The following is a 19,419-nucleotide window of genomic DNA, read 5'->3' on the forward strand; positions in this document are numbered from 1 at the left end:
TTATTTCCTCGAATTCCAGGAGCAGCAATTACTGTTTTATATGCTGTTGCATTGTTTTGGAACTTTGGGGGAAAAAAGCTCAAAGCAACAACACTTTTAAAAGGATAAAGACAGACAAAAGGCAGCGAGCACATGGTCAGTGAGGGAGACAGAGAAAGAAACCTACGCTGCTAACTGACATAGCAGCAAATCTTCACAGTTACTGCCTTCACTGTTTGAGGTCATGTATCTCTGGATATCAGAGTGCACCAAGGAAAAATGAATAAACAGCGAAATTCACAGCTGACCTTGGAGGAACCTGTGTGGGAGAGCTCACAGCACAGAAACAGATAAGTGCATAAGTTTTTAACAAGCAACCTTAATGTAAGTCTACAGTAGTAAGTAGAGTAGATCATTTCAGACAGAAAAAGATAGAGCAGATCTAAAAGTTGAAGTTCTAAATTGGAGGAAGACTAATTTTGACAGTTTCAGGCAAGAACTTTCAAAAGCTGATTGGGGTAGATGTTTGCAGGTAAAGGGATGGCTGGAAAATGGGAAGCCTTCGGAAATGAGATGACAAGAGTCCAGAGACAGTATATTCCTGTTAGGGTGAAAGAAAAGGCTGGTAGATGAAGAGAAAGCTGGATGATGACAGAAATTAAGGGTTTGGTTAAGAAAAAGAAGGAAACGTATGCCAAGTATAGACAGGAGAGAGAAAATGAATGCTTATAAGAGTGTAAAGGCAGTAGGAGTATTCTTCAGAGAGAAATCAGGAGGGCAAAAAGTAGTTAAGGAGAATCCAAAGGGATTTTATAAATAAATTAAGGACAAAAGGGTAACGAGGGAGAGAATAGGACCCTCAAAGTTCAGCAACGCAGCCTGTGTGTGGAGCTGCAAGAGATTAGGGATATACTAAATGAGTATTTTGCATCAGTGTTGACTGTGGAGAAGGACATGGAAGATATAGAATGTGGGGAAATAGATCTTGAAAAATGTCCATATTACAGAGGAGGAAGTGCTGGATGTCTTGAAACCTATAAAAGTGGATGCATCCTTAGGACCTGATCAGGTGTACCCTAGATCTCTATGGGAAGCTGGGGAAGTGATTGCTGGGCCTCTTACTGAGATATTTATATCATTAATATTCACAGGTGAGGTGCCAGAAGACTGGAGTTTGGCTAATGTGCCACAGTTTAAGAAAGGTGATAAAGACAAGCCAGGGAACTATAGACCAGTGAGCCTGACATTGGTGGGCAAGTTGTTGGAGGGAATCCTGAGCAACAGGATTTACATGTATTTGGAAAGGCAAGGACTGGTTGTAAGTTTGCTTGCTGAGCTGGAAGGTTATCAGAAGTTTCGTCTCCATGCTAGATAACATCATTGGTGAGCCTCTGGTGAAGCACTGGTGTTATGACCCGCTTTCTATTTGTGTGTTTAGGTTTCTTTAGGTTGGTGGTGTCATTTCCAGGTTTTTTTTCTGAAAGGGTGGCAAATGGGGTCCAAGTCGATGTGTTTGTTGATAGAGTGCCGATTGGAATGCCATGCTTCCAGGAATTCTTGTGCACGTCTCTGGCTTGTCCTAAGATGGATGTTTTGTCCAAGTTGAAGTAGTGTCCTTATTCGTTTGTAGGTAAGGATACTAGTGATGTCTTTTTGTGGCTAGTTGATGTTCATGTATCCTGGTGGCTAATTTTCAGCCTATCTGTCCAATTAAGTGTTTGTTATAGATCTTGCAAGGTATCTTGTAAATGATGTTCGTTTTGCTTGTTGTTTGTATAGGGTCTTTTAAATTCATTAGCTGCTGTTTTAGTATGTTGGTGGGTTTGTGGAATACCATGGTGCCAAGAGGTCTCACTAGTGTGGCAGTCATTTCTGAGATGCCTTTGATGTTGGAGAGAGTGGCTAGGGTTTCTGGGCACGTTTTGTCTGTTTGTTTGGAACTGTAACAAATACTATGAACAAACACATCGACTTGGACACCTTTTACCACCCCCTGAGAAATAGAACAGGAAGTGTCATCACCAACCTTAGGAAACTTAAATATGAAAATAGAAAGCGGGTCATAATGCTAGTGCTTCACTGGAGGCTTACCCATGATGTTACCTAGTATGGTGACGAAACGTCTGAAAACAAACTTTTCAGCTCAGCAAGCAAACTTACATCCAGAACCTCAACTTGAGCTGCATATCTTCTCAAAAGATGCTGAGGCAAGGACTGATTAGGGGCAGTCAGCATGGATTTTTGCGTGGGAAATCTTGTCTCATGAACTTGATTGAGTTTTTCATAGAAGTAATAAAGAGGGTTGATGAGGGCAGAATGGTAGACGTGATCTATGTGGACTTCCGGAAGGCGTTTGACAAGGTTCCCCAATGGAGACTGGTTAGCAAGGTCAGATCTCCAGTGATAGAAGGAAAACTAGTCATTTGGATCCAGAACTGGCTTGAAGTTGAAGACAGAGGGTTGCTTTCAGACTGGAGACCTGTTACCAGTGGTGTGCCACAAGGATTGGTGCTGGGTCCACTACTTTTTGTCATATAAATGTTCACATCCAAATCATATAATATAAAATGATTTGGATGTGAACTTTGGAGGTATGGTTAGTAAGTTTGCAGATGACACCAAAATTGGAGGTGTAGTGGACAACAAAGAAGGTTATCTCAGAGTACAACAAAAACTTGATCAGATGGGCCTATGGGCTGAGGAGTGGCAGATGAAGTTTAATTTAGATAAATGCAAGGTGCTGCATTTTGGAAATGCAAATCACAGTGAGACGTATACACTTATTGGTAAGGTCCTAGGAAGTGTTACTGAACAAAGAGACCTTGGAGTGCAGCTTCCTAGTTGCTTGCAAGTAAATTTGAAGATAGATAGGATAGTAAAGAAGGCATATGGTATGCTTTTCTTAGTTGGTCAGAACATTGAGTGCAGGAATTGGAAGGTTATGTTGTGGCTGTACAGGACGTTGGTTAGGCCACTTTTGGAATATTGCGTGCAGTTCTGGTTTCCTTCCTGTCAGAAGGATGTGAAACTTGAAAGGGTTCAAAGATTTACAAGGATGTTGCTAGGGTTGGAGGGTTTCAGCTAAAGGGAGAGGCTGAATAGGCTGAGGCTATTTTTCCTGGCGCATCGGAGGCTGAGGGGTGACATTATAGAGGTTTATAAAATCATGAGGGGCATGGATAGGACAAATAAACAAGATCTTTTCCCTGGGGTGGGGAGAGTCCAGAACTAGAGGGCACAGGTTTGGGGTGAGAAGAGAAAGATATAAAAGAGACCTAAGGGACTACTTTTTCCACACAAAGGGTGATGCATGGATGGAATGATCTGCCAGAGGAAGTGGTGGAGACTGGTACAATTACAGCAGTTAATAGGCATCTGGAGGGGTATGCAAATAAGAAGTGTTTAGAGAGATATGGACCAAGTATTGGCAAATGGGACTAGATTTGTTTAGGATGTCTGTTCAGCATGAGCGAGTTGGACTGAAGTGTCTGTTTCCATGCTATACATCTCTATGGCTCTTATGAATCCTATGGGTCTTGCTTCATTCTGATTTTGTAAACCACTCCAGATGTGTTGACCACCTTCTAATAATCTTCGTTTGATTCAGATGTCTCATACTTCATTCCTTCTTTTACCTTCATTAAGTACGTCCTAGTTTGACAGAAGCAGATCCCCAAGCTGCTGCTTCTCTCCTGTCTCCCTTTATGACCTCATACATATCTCATTCCTGAAGAAGGGCTCATGCCCAAAACGTCGATTCTCCTGTTCCTTGGATGCTGCCTGACCTGCTGCGCTTTTCCAGCAAAACATTTTCAGCTCTGATCTCCAGCATCTGCAGTCCTCACTTTGACCTCATATTCACTACTTGGGAGGGTAGTCGAGGTAGGAAAACTTTCCAACCTTGAAAAAATACGGGGATGTTGTTGACTTCTGCTGTAAAATGGGAATATTTATTTTGTATTCCAATGTGGAAAATTCTATAAATAGCCTGTGGACAGTTGTTAGTAGGCTTGTATGTGGGTAGTAGCCATTTGGGCAAAGGGCCAAGAGTTCTGCCAGAATTCTGGAATTTCATTTCAGTACAGTTTCTGTATTTTTTAAAGAATAGGGGAAGAGGGGTGCAAATTGATATGTTTAACACTTACTGCCTCACAGCTGTGGTGCCTCATGTGATGATTCCTGAAACAACAGGATTGATGATTGATTCAATTGACTGACCGCTTCACAGAATGAAACGGCAATTCATTCTCCAGTTATGCACCACTGTACTTTTAACCAGGGCATTTAAATAGCAACATACGTTGTTTTAAAACAAAGATATTCAATCTTTTTACCATGGTAGGACCTGATGATCTAAAAGAGGCATGCTATATCGTTTTGAAATCTGCATATTATGACTTTGAGAGCTGAAACTGGAAATCATTTGAAAAGCAAACCCTCTTTCATTTTTATCAGGATTTCTTTGGCTGACCCGGATAGTATGTGATAAACAAAAATACAGATCACAGCACTTGCAGATTATAGATTTACACTTGTGTTGTTCAACTGCTAACATAAAACAGCTCAGCTTCTGGGCATTTAAAATCAATTTATGTGCTGTTCTTGCTGTGCTAAAATGGCTTACAGATTGTTGCTTTTTAGGTTTAATGATAGTGCAATAGAGGAGTTGTTTGTGGAAAACAAAATTGTGATTGGGGCACTTCATGATTTGCTTCTTAGAAAGTATTGCTGGCATAACACAGTTTTGTAGTAATTTAAGTAACAGTGCAATCCTTTCTGAATCGGAAGTAAGTTGAACAATGAATACGTTGTATTTTTGCTTATCTGCAGTCTCTAAGATCTCATAATACTGGCAAAAGAAAGCATCTGTTTGTGAGAAATTAACATGTAACTTTTTCGAACAAATTTTATGACATACTATTGAAAAAAATCTTAATGTGTGCTCTAACTAATTTATAGTTATGATTCTGTCTTGCTTTAAAATTCAGTAACTCCAATTGCAATGCATATCTTAATGTTTTGTTAAATGTCTTACTGATTTAATTTTTTTCTGTACTTGCAGACAACACCACTGGAAACGTATACATCATTATGGAAGCCAGGCTGGAAGCACTGTTTAAATCTGACAGTGAATATGCTGTTCTTGATAGGTTAGTGTGTGGTAATGTAGATACGTCTGTAATATATTAAAGGATTTGCCACTTTACTCCAAACAAGCTCTGAAATTGATATTTTAATATTGTGTTTTATTGGATAGAAAACAGTAACCGGTGGCTCAGTGGTTAGCTCTGCTGCCTTACAGCACCAGGGTCCCAGGTTTGATTCCAGCCTCGCGCAACTATCTGTGTGGAGTTTGCACATTCTCCCTGTGTCTGCGTGGGTTTCCTCCGGGTGCTTCGGTTTCTTCCCACAGTCCAAAGATGTGCAGGTTAGGTGAATTGACCATGCTAAATTGCCCATAGTGTCAAAGGGAAATGGGTCTGGGTGGGTTACTCTTCGGAGGGTCGGTGTGGACTGGTTGGGCCAAAGGGCCTCTTTCCACACTGTAGGGAATCTAATCTAATCTAATTGTGAAACAACTGTGATTATCATGTGGTTGCATACAAAAATACTCATTCCAGAAAGTTTTTATGTTTGTCTTCCATTCTTATCTCTACTATCCGCCTTTTGTTCACGATAAATTTCATGTTGTCTCTGGCTCTCATAGATTTATGGAAAATATTCAGAGAATGTTCCGAGAAGAGAAATGTTGGAACAGGCTCAAGGAGCTAGATGGTCTACCCCTTTTCCTATGTAAAAACTTTAGAAAGGGTTTACAAGAGGTTGATCAGGAATGAATGACTTCAGGTAGATGGAGATATTGGGAAAGTTATGACTCCCATTTATCTTGGGCACATAGAAGTTTTAAGAAGTGACCTAATTTAGGTTTTGGCAATGTTATTGGAAACAAAACCCAATATTGTCTTGGAATTATGTTTATAAGGAGAGGTCATAGATTTCAAATCATGTCCATAGATCCATCTAGATGTGATAAGTAGGATTTATTTTATTATCTGATCTAGAAAGCTCCTATTATGTTCAAGCTAAGAACATAATTCTATCATCAGTTAAATTATTTTTTTTAAATGAAGGTTCAAGGGTGCTGCTCTCAAAGGCAAGAAATACAGACCATTGTTTGATTATTTCTCAAAGGTAAGATGGTTACTACCAACTGCTCTTACTGTCCGTGGTGAGTATTGAACAACGCACAGTACATGAACTACCTTTGTCAGTAAAGTTATAGATTGCATATTCAGCATCAGTCGTGGAGTATTTCCAAACAAAAAGTCACACTTGCCTGACCAAATTACAGCCAAATGAATTAAATGCCATGACATAAACCACAAGTTGAGAGGAATAATTGACAATGTACAGATATTAATCATAGGAGTTTTAAAAATTCATTCATGGTGTGTAACTTTTGCTGGCTCGGCCAGGATTTATTGAAAAGGAGGTGATGAGCTGCTTTCTTGAACTGCTGAGTTCATGGATGGATAGTGCAACTATCGTGTTGATCAGAAAGAAGTTCCAGGATTTTAACTCAGTGACACTGAAAGAATGACAGTATCGTTTTAAAGCAGAATGGCGTGTTGCTTGGAGGGGAACCTGCATGCAATGGTAGTTGGTGCAGCTACTGTCCTTGTCCTTCTAGGTGGTAGAGGTCATAGGTTTGGAAGCTGAAAAGTAATCTTGTAAACGGTGCACACCTCTGCTATTGTATGTTGGTCGTGAATGGAGTGAATGTTGGAAGTGCTGTATGAGTTGGCAACCAAGTAGGCTGCTTTGTCCTGGATGTCATTGAGCTTTTTGAATGTTGCAGTGTAGCCATCCAGGTGAGTGGAAAGTATTCCATCATGTTCCTGGCTTGGGCATTGGTGGAGAAGCTTTTGGGATTCAGAATGAGAGTTACTTGTTGCAGAATTCCTTGGATTTGACCTGCTTTTGTGGTTCAGTTCAATTTCTGATCAATGGTAATCCCCAGGATGTTGACAGTGGAGGATTCAGTGATGATTATATTGTCACTTGTTAGAAATGATCATTGCCACATGTCAGCCCAAAGTTGGATGTTGCTGCATGTGGGCATCAACTGCTTCTGTATCTGAAGACCTACCTGTTGTGCTGAGATTTGTCAGACATCTGCAATCATTCCCACTTTTGATCTCTTAATGAAAATGGTCCTAGGATACTACCCTCTGTTATTCTTGCAGTTTTTCTCAGAACTGTGATTGATTTCTGATTATCGCAAACATCTTCCATTGTGATCAGTATGATTCCAACATTGGAAAGATTCACCTGGTTCCCATTGACTGCAGTTTTTATCGGGCTGCTTTATGCCATACTCACTTATGGGATTCACATAGTTCTGTCCATTGATTTTTGCTGTCTGCATGCAAGTAGTCCTGATGCAAAATCACTGGGTTTGATACTTCATTTTTAGGAATGTTGATTTTGCACTTGACATGTTGTCCTGCTCTCTTCATTGAACCAGAGTTCTTGCACTGGCTTGATGGTGATGGTAATGTGGTGAATATGCTGAATCATTCGTTGCAAATTGTGGTTGAATACACAATTGTGCATGACCCACAGCACCTCATGGATGCATAGTTTTTTGATTTTATCGATATTTTCTGAAGGTATCTCCTTTGGCGCATTTGTAATCCTACACAAATATGATGGAGTGTATCCTCATTGTGAATATGGGGCTTCATCTCCACAAGGACTATGTGGGTCAGTCCTGATACAGTCGTGAATGTATCTGGGATAAGAAGATAGATTTATTAAGATGAGGACAAATACCTTTTTTTTTTGCTCACTTGGGCATTGGGTGCAACTGCACCATTCTTGTTGATGGATATTGAGGTTCTTCCTGAAAGGACATTTTGTGCTCTCGCCATCCTCCAATAATGAATGAGGGTAGAGGGTACATTATAAGCAGCATTTAGCGAAAGCTTTCCTTAATTGTGTTTGACCTGCGATTTCAAGATGTCATGAGGTCTGTTATTAATACTGAGGAATCCAAGATAACTTCCTCCCAACTGGATATGCTGTGCCTCTGATGGGGGTTTGTCTTGCCAGAGAGGTGGCACATACCTCGGCATGAAGATTGTGGTGTCTGAAAATTATGGTTTGGTGTTTGTGGCTCCTGTAACTCAGGCTGTTGCTTGGCTCCCAGATGATGATAAAGGGGACTTTGCAGGCAAAGTAGGGCTGTGTGCCATTGTTATTTCTGATCCCTCAGTCGATATTGGGTGGTCTGTCCCATTTCATTGCTTTCTGTTGACTTTATAGATCTTAGACTGAGTGGCTTGCTCAGGAATTTCAGTGGGAATTTAAGTTACTACATTATCAAGGGTTTGGAGTCATGATGGACCACATCAGGTAAGGACGACACATTTCCTAAGCTAAAGAATCTGGAGAATTGTCACAAATTTATTTTTGGATGAGAGGATTGCGCTGGAGAGGAGACTCATCATTGCCTGGGTAGGAGTGCTTCAGCAATTAAGAGAGACTAGATGTGCTGGAGTTGTTTTCCAAAGAGCAGAAAAGAACATAAGAACTAGGAGCAGGAGTAGGCCACCTGTCCCTTCGAGCCTGCTCCGCCATTCAATATGAACATGACTGATCTTTAAGTGGCCTCAGCTCCACTTACCCACCCTCTCACCGTAACCCTCAATTCCTTTATTGTTGAAAAAAAAATCTATTTAGGTTTAAAAACTTCTACTGAAGTAGAATCAATTACTTCACTGGGCAGGGAATTCCATAGGTTCACAGCCCTCTGGATCAATAAGTTCCTTCTCAATTCAGTCTTAAATCAGCTCCCCCTAATTTTGAGGATATTCCCTCTTGTCTCACTTTCACCTACTAGTAGAAACGTCCTCTCTATGTCTATCTTAACAATTCCCTTCATAATTTCATATGCTTCTATAAGTCTTGCCCCCCGCCCCCCCCCACCCCCCAACCCCCAAACTCCCCAACTCATTCTTCTAAATTCCAAAGAATATAATCCCAGCCTACTCAGTCTCTCCTCATAACCCAACCCCCTCTACTCCGAAATCAACCCAGTAAGCCGCCTCTGCACCCCCTGTAGTGCCAGTACATGCTTTCTCAAGTAAAGAGACCAAAACTACAAGCAGTACTCCAGATGTGACTTCACCAGCAACCTATACAGCTGCAACATAACCTCAAACCATTCAGCAATGAAGGGCAAAATTCTATTTGCCTTAATTGCCTATTGTACCTGCAGACCAACCTTCAGTGATTCATGGACAGTGGCACCAAGGTCCCTCTGCACAGCAGCATGCTACAATTTTTTACCATTCAAGAAATAGTCCTTCTTTCTGTTATTTCTACCAAAATGGATGACTTCGCATTTATTAACATTGTATTCCAACTGCCAAGACCTTTGCCCACTCACTTAAAGTATCTCTGTTACTCTGCAAAGTTTCACAGTCGTCTGCACACTTTGCTCTGCCACTCATCTAGTGTTATCTACAAACTTTGACATATTACAAGTGGTCCCCAATGCCAAATCACCTGTATAAATTGTGAATAATCGTGGTCTCAATTACTGATTCCTGTGGCACACCGCAAGTCACTGATTGCCGACCAGAAAAGCACTCATTTATCCCCACTCTTTGCTTCCTGTTAGTCAACCAATCCTCTCTCCATGCTAATACTTTATCCACAATGCCATTCATCTTTATCTTCTGTAGCAGCCTCCTCTATGGCACTTTGTTGACAGCCTTTTGGAAACCTAGGTACACCAAATCTACTGGGTCCCCATTGTCCACTTTGTTCATAATGTCTTCATAGAATTCCAAAGTTAAAAATCACACAACACCACGTTATAGTCCAACAGGTTTATTTGATAGCACACTAGCTTTCGGAGCGACGCTTCTTCATCAGGTGATAGTGGAGGGCTCAATCCTAACACAGAATTTATAGCAAAAATTTACAGTGTGATGTAACTGAAATTATACATTGAAACATTAATTGTCTGTTAAGCCTTTTATCTGTTAGAATACAGTGATAGTTTCACCTCTTTCATTTGTAAATCACAAAACCTTTTTTTTAAAAAGTTGCATTCTTGGGTTAGCAGTTAACAATGGTGATAGCTAGACAATATGTTGAAGGTGTTAGCCCCCTGTGTTCTCTGTCTATGCCATGATTTTAGATGTAAAACTCCGTTATCTCACCTTTTCGATTAGAATCGATCTTAACATCATGGCATAGACAGAGAACACAGGGGGCTAACACCTTCAACATATTGTCTAGCTATCACCATTGTTAACAGCTAACCCGAGAATGCAACTTTTTTAAAAAAAAGGTTTTGTGATTTACAAATGAAAGAACTGAAACTATCACTGTATTCTAACAGATAAAAGGCTGAACAGACAATCAATTTTTCAATGTATAATTTCAGTTCCATCACACTGTAAATTTTTGCTATAAATTCTGTGTTAGGATTGAGCCCTCCACTATGGTATAGGTTCATCTTGGAGCGCAGTTACTAGCGGTGTTCCACAAGGATCTGTTTTGGGACCATTGCTGTTTGTCATTTTTATAAATGACCTGGAGGAGGGGCTTGAAGGCTGGGTGAGCAAGCTTGCGGATGACACGAAAGTCAGTGGAGTTGTGGACAGCGAAGAAGGATGTGGCAGGTTACAGCGCGATATAGATAAGTTGCAGAGTTGGGCAGTAAGGTGGCAAATGGAATTCAATGTAGCTAAGTGTGAAGTCATTCATTTTGGTAGGAGTAACAAGAAGATGGATTACTGGACTAATGGTAGACTACTTGGTAGTGTGGATGAGCAGAGGGATCTTGGTGCCCATGTACACAGATCTTTGAAAGTTGCCACCCAGGTAAATAGTGCTGTGAAGAAGGCATATGGTGTACTGGGCTTTATTGGTAGAGGAATTGAGTTCCGGAGTCCTGAGGACATGTTGCAGTTGTATAAGACTCTGGTGCGGCCTCATCTGGAGTATTGTGTGCAGTTTTGGTCGCCATAGTATAGGAAGGATGTGGAGGCATTGGAACGAGTGCAGAGGAGGTTTACCAGGATGTTGCCTGATATGGTAGGAAGATCGTATGAGGAAAGGCTGAGGCACTTGGGGCTTTTCTCATTGGAGAAAAGAAAGTTTAGGGGAGATTTGATAGAGGTGTACAAGATGATTAGGGGTTTAGATAGGGTTGACAGTGAGAACCTTTTTCCGCGTATGGAGTCAGCTGTTACTAGGGGACACAGCTTTAAATTAAGGGGTGGTAGGTATAGGACAGATGTTAGGGGTAGATTTTTTTACTCAGCGGGCTGTGAGTTCATGGAATGCCCTGCCTGTAGCAGTGGTGGACTCTCCCTCTTTATGGTCATTTAAGCGGGCATTGGACAAGCATATGGAGGTTATTGGGCTAGTGTAGGTTAGGTAGGCTTTGGTCGGCGCAACATCGAGAGCCGAAGGTCCTGTACTGCGCTGTATTTTTCTATGTTCTATGTTCTATCACCTGATGAAGGAGCGTTGCTCCGAAAGCTAGTGTGCTTTCAAATAAACCTGTTGGACTATAACCTGGTGTTGTGTGATTTTTAACTTAGAATTCCAAAAGATCAGTTAAACATGACCTGCCCTTCATGAACCCATGCTGCGTCTGCCCAAGAGGACAATTTCTATCTACAGGCAAATGGGATGGATACTGTTTCGTTCGGATAATCGATTATTTGGTTAATCGATTAAATGCCTTTCCTCTGTGGCTTGATGTTCTTAAAGTCTGTTCCCTGTTCAGGAGACTGCAGCAGCACACCGCACACGAGACCCTGCCGCCGCCTGCCCCACAAACACCTTATAACAACGCCTGCTGCCCCCCCCCAGCACAAAACACACGAGCCCCTGCTCCCAGAATCCCGTCCAACACTGCACCCCTGCCTGCCCTCACCTCTAGAACCCCATCCAACCCCGCCCCCTGCTCCCCAACCCCATTCAATCCCGCCCCCTACCCCAACCCTGTCCAACACCGACCTCCGCGCCCCCAACCCTGTCCAACACTGCCCTCTGCCCACCCCACTATGTGGGCTTCTATTCACCCCCCAACCCCTCTCCAGGGCAGCCGGACTGTACGCCAACAACAAGGCTCCTGCTGTTGGAGCTGCCTTTTTGGAGTAAGTCTCCAAACAACGCATGCACGCAACTTTTTACTGCAACGTTTTGATAGCTTCCACTTTTGCCCTGTACAAGACAATGTTCAAGAGATTATCTGGGGAAGGGAGAGTGGTGGGGGTTAGGGTACATGCCTTTGTAGGACTCCAGGGAAAGTGTGGGGAGAGAGAGAGAGGGTAGGAGGTCAGTCATTTGATTTGACGCGATCACTGCTGGAAGCACATCTTTGATGTAATGTTTCTATCAGGACTTTGAGATCTCCTTCAGATAATCGAGGTTACTCTATAGATGCCTTGCTATTCCTTCTCTGATAATAGACTAATGCACCTTCTCCACTACAGAAGTTAGCCAACTTTAGTTCCCTATCTTTTGTGTACCACCCTTTTTTAAACAGTGGCATCACATTTGCTGTTTTCCAATCTGTTGGAACTGCCCCAGCGTCTAGTGAATTTTCAAAAAGTACCACAAGTGCACAATATTTCTCCCACCATCTCTTTTAGTACCCTGAGATGCATTCCATCAGAGCCAGGAAGCTTGTCTATCCTTAGCTCCATTATCTTGTCCAACACTACCTCTTCTGTAATAATGATTGTTCCCAGGTCCTCATCTACCTTCGTCTCTTTGTCAATTACTGGCATGTTATTTGTGTCCTCCACTTTCAGTACCTTGGCCATTTCATCATATCCCATGACTAAATGGGATGAGCATTTGAAATGCCCATAGCATTGAACGCGATGTGTCAAATGCTAGAAAATTGGATTAGAATAGATTGATGTTTGATGACCAAGGGGCCAAATGGCCCTGTTCCATTCTGTAAAAACTCTGCCTCAGGGATATGTCACGAGATTGTTTCAGTGATGAAGAATTTTGAAATGGTCCTCCCATCACTTTGGGGGAATGTTGACATAACGGTCACGTCACTCAACTCGCAATGCAGCGGCCCTGACCAATGTTAGAGGGGCATACGTTTGAATCCCACCATGGTGAAATTTGAATTCCCTTAAAAGCTAGTCTGATGGCAATCATGTAACCACTGGTGACCATCATTAAAAACTCATCTGGCTCACTGATGCCTATTAGGGAAGGAAATTTGCCATCCTTACCCAATCTGGACTATCTGTGACTCACAGAAAATAGGAATAGGAGAAGGCTATTCGGCCGTTCAGATCTCCTTCACTATTCAATATCATTGTGACTGAGCACACCTGCAGTCATGTAGTTGACTTTTAACTGCCAAAATGTTGGTCTAGCCAGTGAATAGCTGCATCTCATGAATGAGTATGAAGAAAGTCATGAAGATGCACATTGATCACTGAAATTAGAATGGAATTAGAATAACGTATGTGTTGTCAACTTGTTGATGTCTCGTGTGATCCTCCATAAATCAAATTGTGTGCACAGATTCTTGGGCATTGACTTTTGCTTGTAGTTCTTGTTTAGTACTGTGTTCATTCAACAAGGATCAATATCCAAATTGCTAAATGTATCTGTTATTTTTTTTAGATATGTTTCCTACAAATCATATAATTGAACTTCATAACTGATACAGAATTACAACAAACTTGTTATTGGATGAGGAATGTGCGAGTTGATCAAAAGGTCCACATAATCAATGTAAAAGCACACACTAATAGAAATGTAATGCGGATGTGTGCACATCACTATTATACTTTATTTACAGCATAAATCACTTAAATATTAATGTAACTTGGCCTTAAGTGAAGCTTAGTGGCAGACAGTCTTCTCACTCACCACCTCAACTGAGTAGTAAGACATTGTATAGATCGCGATAATACAGTAAACTTCCAGACTTTGAGGTATATAACTTTTGCTGGTTTAGCAAGGGTGCAAGTTCATAAGGTGCTAGTTAAGTTAACGATTGTAATTTATATGTAATTTTAGTAAAATTGTAAAGGCAAGTTTTTCTGTGTGTATAAAAAACACAATTGCTGGAAAATTTCAGCAGGTCTGGCTGCATCTGTGGAGGAAGAGCAGAGTTAATTTGCCTGTTAATTTGCTTTTAAAGTCCAAACTCAGTACAGAATAAACTATTCGTCAACGAATGCTAAACTCATACTGGCTATTAGAAACCAAACAACAAATGAAAATAATTAACATAATTAATTGCAAAGTTGCTTTTGCTATATTTTGCAAAATTTAATGACTGTGAGCTGCTTTAATTATCTGTAATCATAATTTTATTGCAAAGAGAATTGGTTAATTTTGTACTTTATGAATTCTATACAGAATATATGGATGATCTCAGTAATAATACTGTCTTTCAGTGCAAAGAAACCGGAGCCTTCACTGTTCTTGTGGACAACTATGTTAAAGAGGAAGAGGGTACAGGTGTTGTACATCAGGCACCATACTTTGGTGCAGTAAGTACAATTTTCTTCATTAAAATGAGATGACGTATTTAAGTTAATTTGGAATGATTGTACTGCTCATGTTTATGGTCCAGTTCTTCTTCCTTATCATCTCTATCAGGGTATACCACGCTAAAATGTGCATGGAAATGCATCGTTTGTGTTCACATGATCAATTGTCCTTAACTGGGGAGGTGAAGACATCTATGTTGCTTTTTCTAAGTGGCACAGATCTACATATGCTCTTTCCAATTCCACCGTGCCATTTGTTATTGGCAGCAGTATGATTTGACATCTTTCCCAATCATGAATGTTGATAAAGTATTGGCACTGGAATGTAAATGTAATATTTATGACTAATATGGCATTTATGTAGTTTTGTGTGCTTGTGCTTTTCCATTTGCATGCTTATCTAGTCGAGTTCCTGTTGGCATTTTAAGTTGAGTTACATGTCGAATCTTGGTGTGGATGTCAGGATATCTTTGTCTAAACATGGAGCCCTGAACTTATGGAATTTTGGAAAGATAACATTGCCAGATAAAATAAAATCTCTACCAGGTTTTTATTTCTTTGTAATTGTTTTGAATTATGTCATTGAAAATACCTGACATTTGGTTCTTGAGTATGAGATGTCATGCCTTTGGATTTTTAAAATATCAACTTTTAAAATTTTGGATAGATTCCTTAATGGTCCTGTTTTATTTTTAAGACTGGTGTAAATCTATATGTATCCTGGATTAGTGGTGCTGGAAGAACACAGCAGTTCAGACAGCATCCAAGTAGCTTCGAAATCAACGTTTCGGGCAAAAGCCCTTCATCAGGAATCAGCCTTATTCCTGATGAAGGGCTTTTGCCCAAAACGTCGATTTCGAAGCTACTTGAATGCTGCCTGAACTGCTGTGCTCTTCCAGCACCACTAATCCAGAATCTGGTTTCCAGCATCTGCAGTCATTGTTTTTACCTCCTAAATCTATATGTACTTCAGCTATTGTGAATTGTGCATCCTTTTGTGTTCTTGGGATGTATAATGTTGACATTTCAGTGAAATTCACACCAGCATGAATGGTTAATTGGGGAAGATTGACCTTAAAGATGGGATGTTTTCTTTTGAGTTGGAATAGTGTTATTTTTCTTGTTTCTGCACTTGAAATAGGCCTTAACAATGATGGGATCTAGTGGAAAAAAAATTACTTCCACATTTATTTAGAACAGTTTTCCAGATGTCCAAATTGCGATCACTTTTGAATAACAAGTTAGTATAATCATTCGTTTTCAGTTGTTTCCTTGGAAATTGTATTGAATGTTTGATGTTGTAGGATACAGTGCATAACTTTTGATTCTGCTGTAACCTGCACTGTTAATCATTGAATATTGAATCTGAGTGAGAAAGGTAAATGGGGAGCAAAGAGGTAAGGAGTATGTGTGGAGTTTGTGCATTCTCCTTGTATCTGTGTAGATTTCCTCCACGTCCTCCTGTTTCCTGCTGCATTACAAAGATGTGCAAGTTGGCCATACTAAATTGCTCATAACATGAAGGGATATGGAGATTAGGTGGATTAGACCTGAGAAATGTGGGGTTACAGGGATAGGATGAAGGGAGTGGGTCTGGGTGGAATTCTGTTCAGAGGGTCAGTGTGGACTTGATGGGCCAAATAGCTAGCTTCTGCACTGTAGGGATTGTATGATTCTCTGACCCTGTGGAGAAGAGCAAGTCCATGAAACAAAGTGTGGCTGTTAGAATATCTTATGGACTGTGAAGTAGACTTCAAATTGCTGAAGGAGAACACAGCAAAGAGTAAATAGCAATTTGGTGTCAAAATAGATCTTAAAATGAATACAGGGATGAAGCAGGAGTCTACTTAGGGTGAAGTAAGGCTGGAGACTGATTTTTAAATGAGGACTAGATCTCCTTACAGCTAAAAATAAAAAAATGCTGGAGGTACTCAGCAGTTCAGGCTGCATCTATGGGGAGAAACAGTTTTAAAGTGTCAGGCTTATGGTCCTTTTTCAGAACTGAAGCTTCATGTGTGAATTTTACTCATTCAGTGAGACAAGTATTGAAGTGGAACTTGGCAATGTAGCAACTATTTTTGTTTGGGCCATGGAACATGTGCTTTGGTTCTCAATAAGTTTGGAGTTTGTGAGCACTAATTGAGACCAGGAAAAATATTAATTGATGTAGTAGAAGGAGAGGTAGACGTTGCTACTCTGGTGGGTAAAAGAGTGGACTTCTGAATGGGCTAGATGTCGAGTTTGAAACTCAGCTTGGGTGAAGCAAATGTCAATGATTTGCGTCTCTTGAATTGATGTGAGGGTGCAATTTGAGGATTTGAATGTTGATCCATTGGTTGCGTGGTTATTAAGACTGCTGCACTTTTGGAAACCTTAGGTATACAGATGGAGGATGGCTCTCTGCTGGTGAGTGAGACAAAAAATTGCAGATGCAGGAATCCAAGGCGGCTGGAAGAACACAGCAAGCCAGGCAGCATCAGGTGGTGGTGAAGTCAACGTTTTGGCTGTGAGAAAGGTGCTGAAGAAGGGCTACTCCTGAAACTTTGACTTCTCCTTCTCCTGATGCTGCCTGGCTTGCTGTGTTCTTTCAACCTCCCATTTGTCTACCTGTGCTGGTGAATTACAGCGCCAGTCACTAGCTTGAGAGGACAAAAGAGACTCTGGGATGGACCATCCAAAAAACAGACTCTGCCTAAAAATAATATGTCGATTGAATAGATAAAGCTAGTATGAAATAGTTACTCAAAGAAGAGACAACCAGGATGAATAACAACCAAAGGTTATTGATGAATTTTTTGTTTCATTTTCTGTTTGGAGCAGAATAGTTTCACTGTTCTGATGGATGTACAATAATGTACCTGTTGTCTAAATCTTTTTAATTTTGGCAGTATTTAATAAAATATGTGAATTTTCCAAGAAAACAATGTAAGAATGGCTTTTGGTAAATTGCTCATCATGTAGAAATACGTGCATTTTTGACAATTTTGAATATGATTTGAACTTTACCTGTAAAAACTGCAACAGGCTGTTTTCACATTTCATGGAATACAAAATTGATGTTGATGTATTACCTGAATTTATTGTATTAACCATGATTAAAAATTCCCTTTTAAGGCTAACCTCAAAGTGTGTAAGACCTTTTGCTTTAGTTTTCCAAACATGATGTTTTTCGGTTTTTTTCCTGTTGGAGTGCAGTGGCCTGGATTTTCCAGTAGCCAGTCATTATTCTAGCATGGATGGGATTGAACATGGGACCAACATTCCCTCTAAGCTAGAGAATGTGCACAGCTACTCTAAGGTTCTGAGCACAGGTCTAAGAGGCTTGTACAATCAGGAAGAAAATTCAAGAGAATGCTATTGGGGACCCTGTGGACTCCAAATGAATTGCCTGTGAAATTGAAGATTCCACTGGGCAATTCCTGTATGTCTGGAACCCTCCGGAAGTCCACATTTAAACGTGAGAACTCGGAAGATTCCAATGAAATGTAACAGTTATTCAGGAAATGTGAGACTGTTAAAAACATAGACTAACTCCTGAGTAGCTATTGAACTGACAATCTCCTGGTGCCCTAACCTCACACTTATGTCCTCAACATTTGAGAACAAAGTGGCTGTCTGTGATGCCGGACTTTTGATAGCTGGTGTCAGTGATTTCCGATCTTTTTGTTTCAGATTATAGCAGCTGACTGCAGTGCAGAGTTTGCAAGACATTTCTGGATTATGAAAGGACTGTCAGAACAGAAGTATGACTTCACATTTCTGGAGAAGCCATGATGCATATATCCTCTCAGAAATGCAGCACAGTCTAATTTTGTTATGAAAAAGACAAGCGTGTCAATCTGTGTGAAATGTCCCACTTTGGAAAATCCGTCCCCATATATTTTTGGCCTTTCTTCATAGAAAAGCCGGTGGATATAGTATGATAGTCTTGGACTTTAAAAATATAAAGACTTTTTAAAAAATTACACCTTCAAACAGTTTTGTCCAACCTAACTGCCAATCCTGAAAAATGTGCCTTTTCCTAGTACCACTGTTGGGGTGAATGTTGCGACAGATGCTTCGCCACAAAGGATTTTCTGAAATCTGATTATTTTTAGGACTTTTCCAAGCACTGATCCTTCAACTGTAGGCATTTCTTATTGCATTCTAGATGTAAAGGGAAAATAGTTTTCAGAGAAGTAAAGTTGGTCATTTACTCTGCCAAAACAATGCTGTCTGTATTCTTGAGTACACTAGTTTTGTCATTTTGCTTTTCCTCCAAAATCCATGTTTCATGAGGCTTCATTCAATTTGGTCCTGTAGGATGATTTCCGCGTGTGTGTGGATTATGGCATAATCCAGAAAGATTCAACACCAGTGTGTCCAGTGGATGCATCTGGCTGTTTCACAGCTGAAGTGAAGGACTTTGCTGGATTGTATGTTAAGGTTAGTGGATGGTTGTTATATGTTGCAGTTTTGGAAGAATGACAAGGGAGATGTAACATTTTTGTAGTATTGCTGTTTAGCTGTGCAAAGATTTGTAGTTAATTACCGTAAACCAAAATGTTCTAATATGCAAGGTCTGAAATTGTTTGTTTTCGCTTCATTTAATTCAATACGTACGAATTTGTTAAAATAATTAGTTTTAAAAACTAGTATTGCTTTTTTTCTATTCAAGTTTATGGTCAAGAAATTTGGATATTTATTATTGTAAAAAATGTTTTACATTCTGACATTTGACATAAAATAGTGAAAATCGGTTTTTGCAGTTGCCTGAATTCTGATGTTATTCTTTTAGGATGCAGACAAGCATATCCTTAAATACCTGAAAGATAAGGGCCGAGTGGTACACAGTGGTACTTACAAGCACAATTATCCATTTTGTTGGAGGTAA

General features: G+C 40.4%; 1 protein-coding gene across 3 annotated transcripts in view; it reads left to right on the forward strand.

Moving 5' to 3' along the window:
* Positions 1–19,419, forward strand: part of iars1 (isoleucyl-tRNA synthetase 1) — a 206,698-nt gene that overhangs the window by 56,623 nt on the left and 130,656 nt on the right. For all 3 annotated transcript variants that reach the window (XM_072582128.1, XM_072582130.1, XM_072582129.1), the window contains exons 8-12: positions 5,042–5,129; positions 6,111–6,171; positions 14,451–14,546; positions 18,849–18,971; positions 19,324–19,415. In XM_072582128.1, the coding sequence (XP_072438229.1) occupies positions 5,042–5,129; positions 6,111–6,171; positions 14,451–14,546; positions 18,849–18,971; positions 19,324–19,415 (460 nt within the window). The remainder of the gene's footprint in view (positions 1–5,041; positions 5,130–6,110; positions 6,172–14,450; positions 14,547–18,848; positions 18,972–19,323; positions 19,416–19,419) is intronic.

Source organism: Chiloscyllium punctatum, chromosome 12 (assembly GCF_047496795.1).
Source record: "Chiloscyllium punctatum isolate Juve2018m chromosome 12, sChiPun1.3, whole genome shotgun sequence".
Taxonomy (NCBI): Eukaryota; Metazoa; Chordata; class Chondrichthyes; order Orectolobiformes; family Hemiscylliidae; genus Chiloscyllium; species Chiloscyllium punctatum.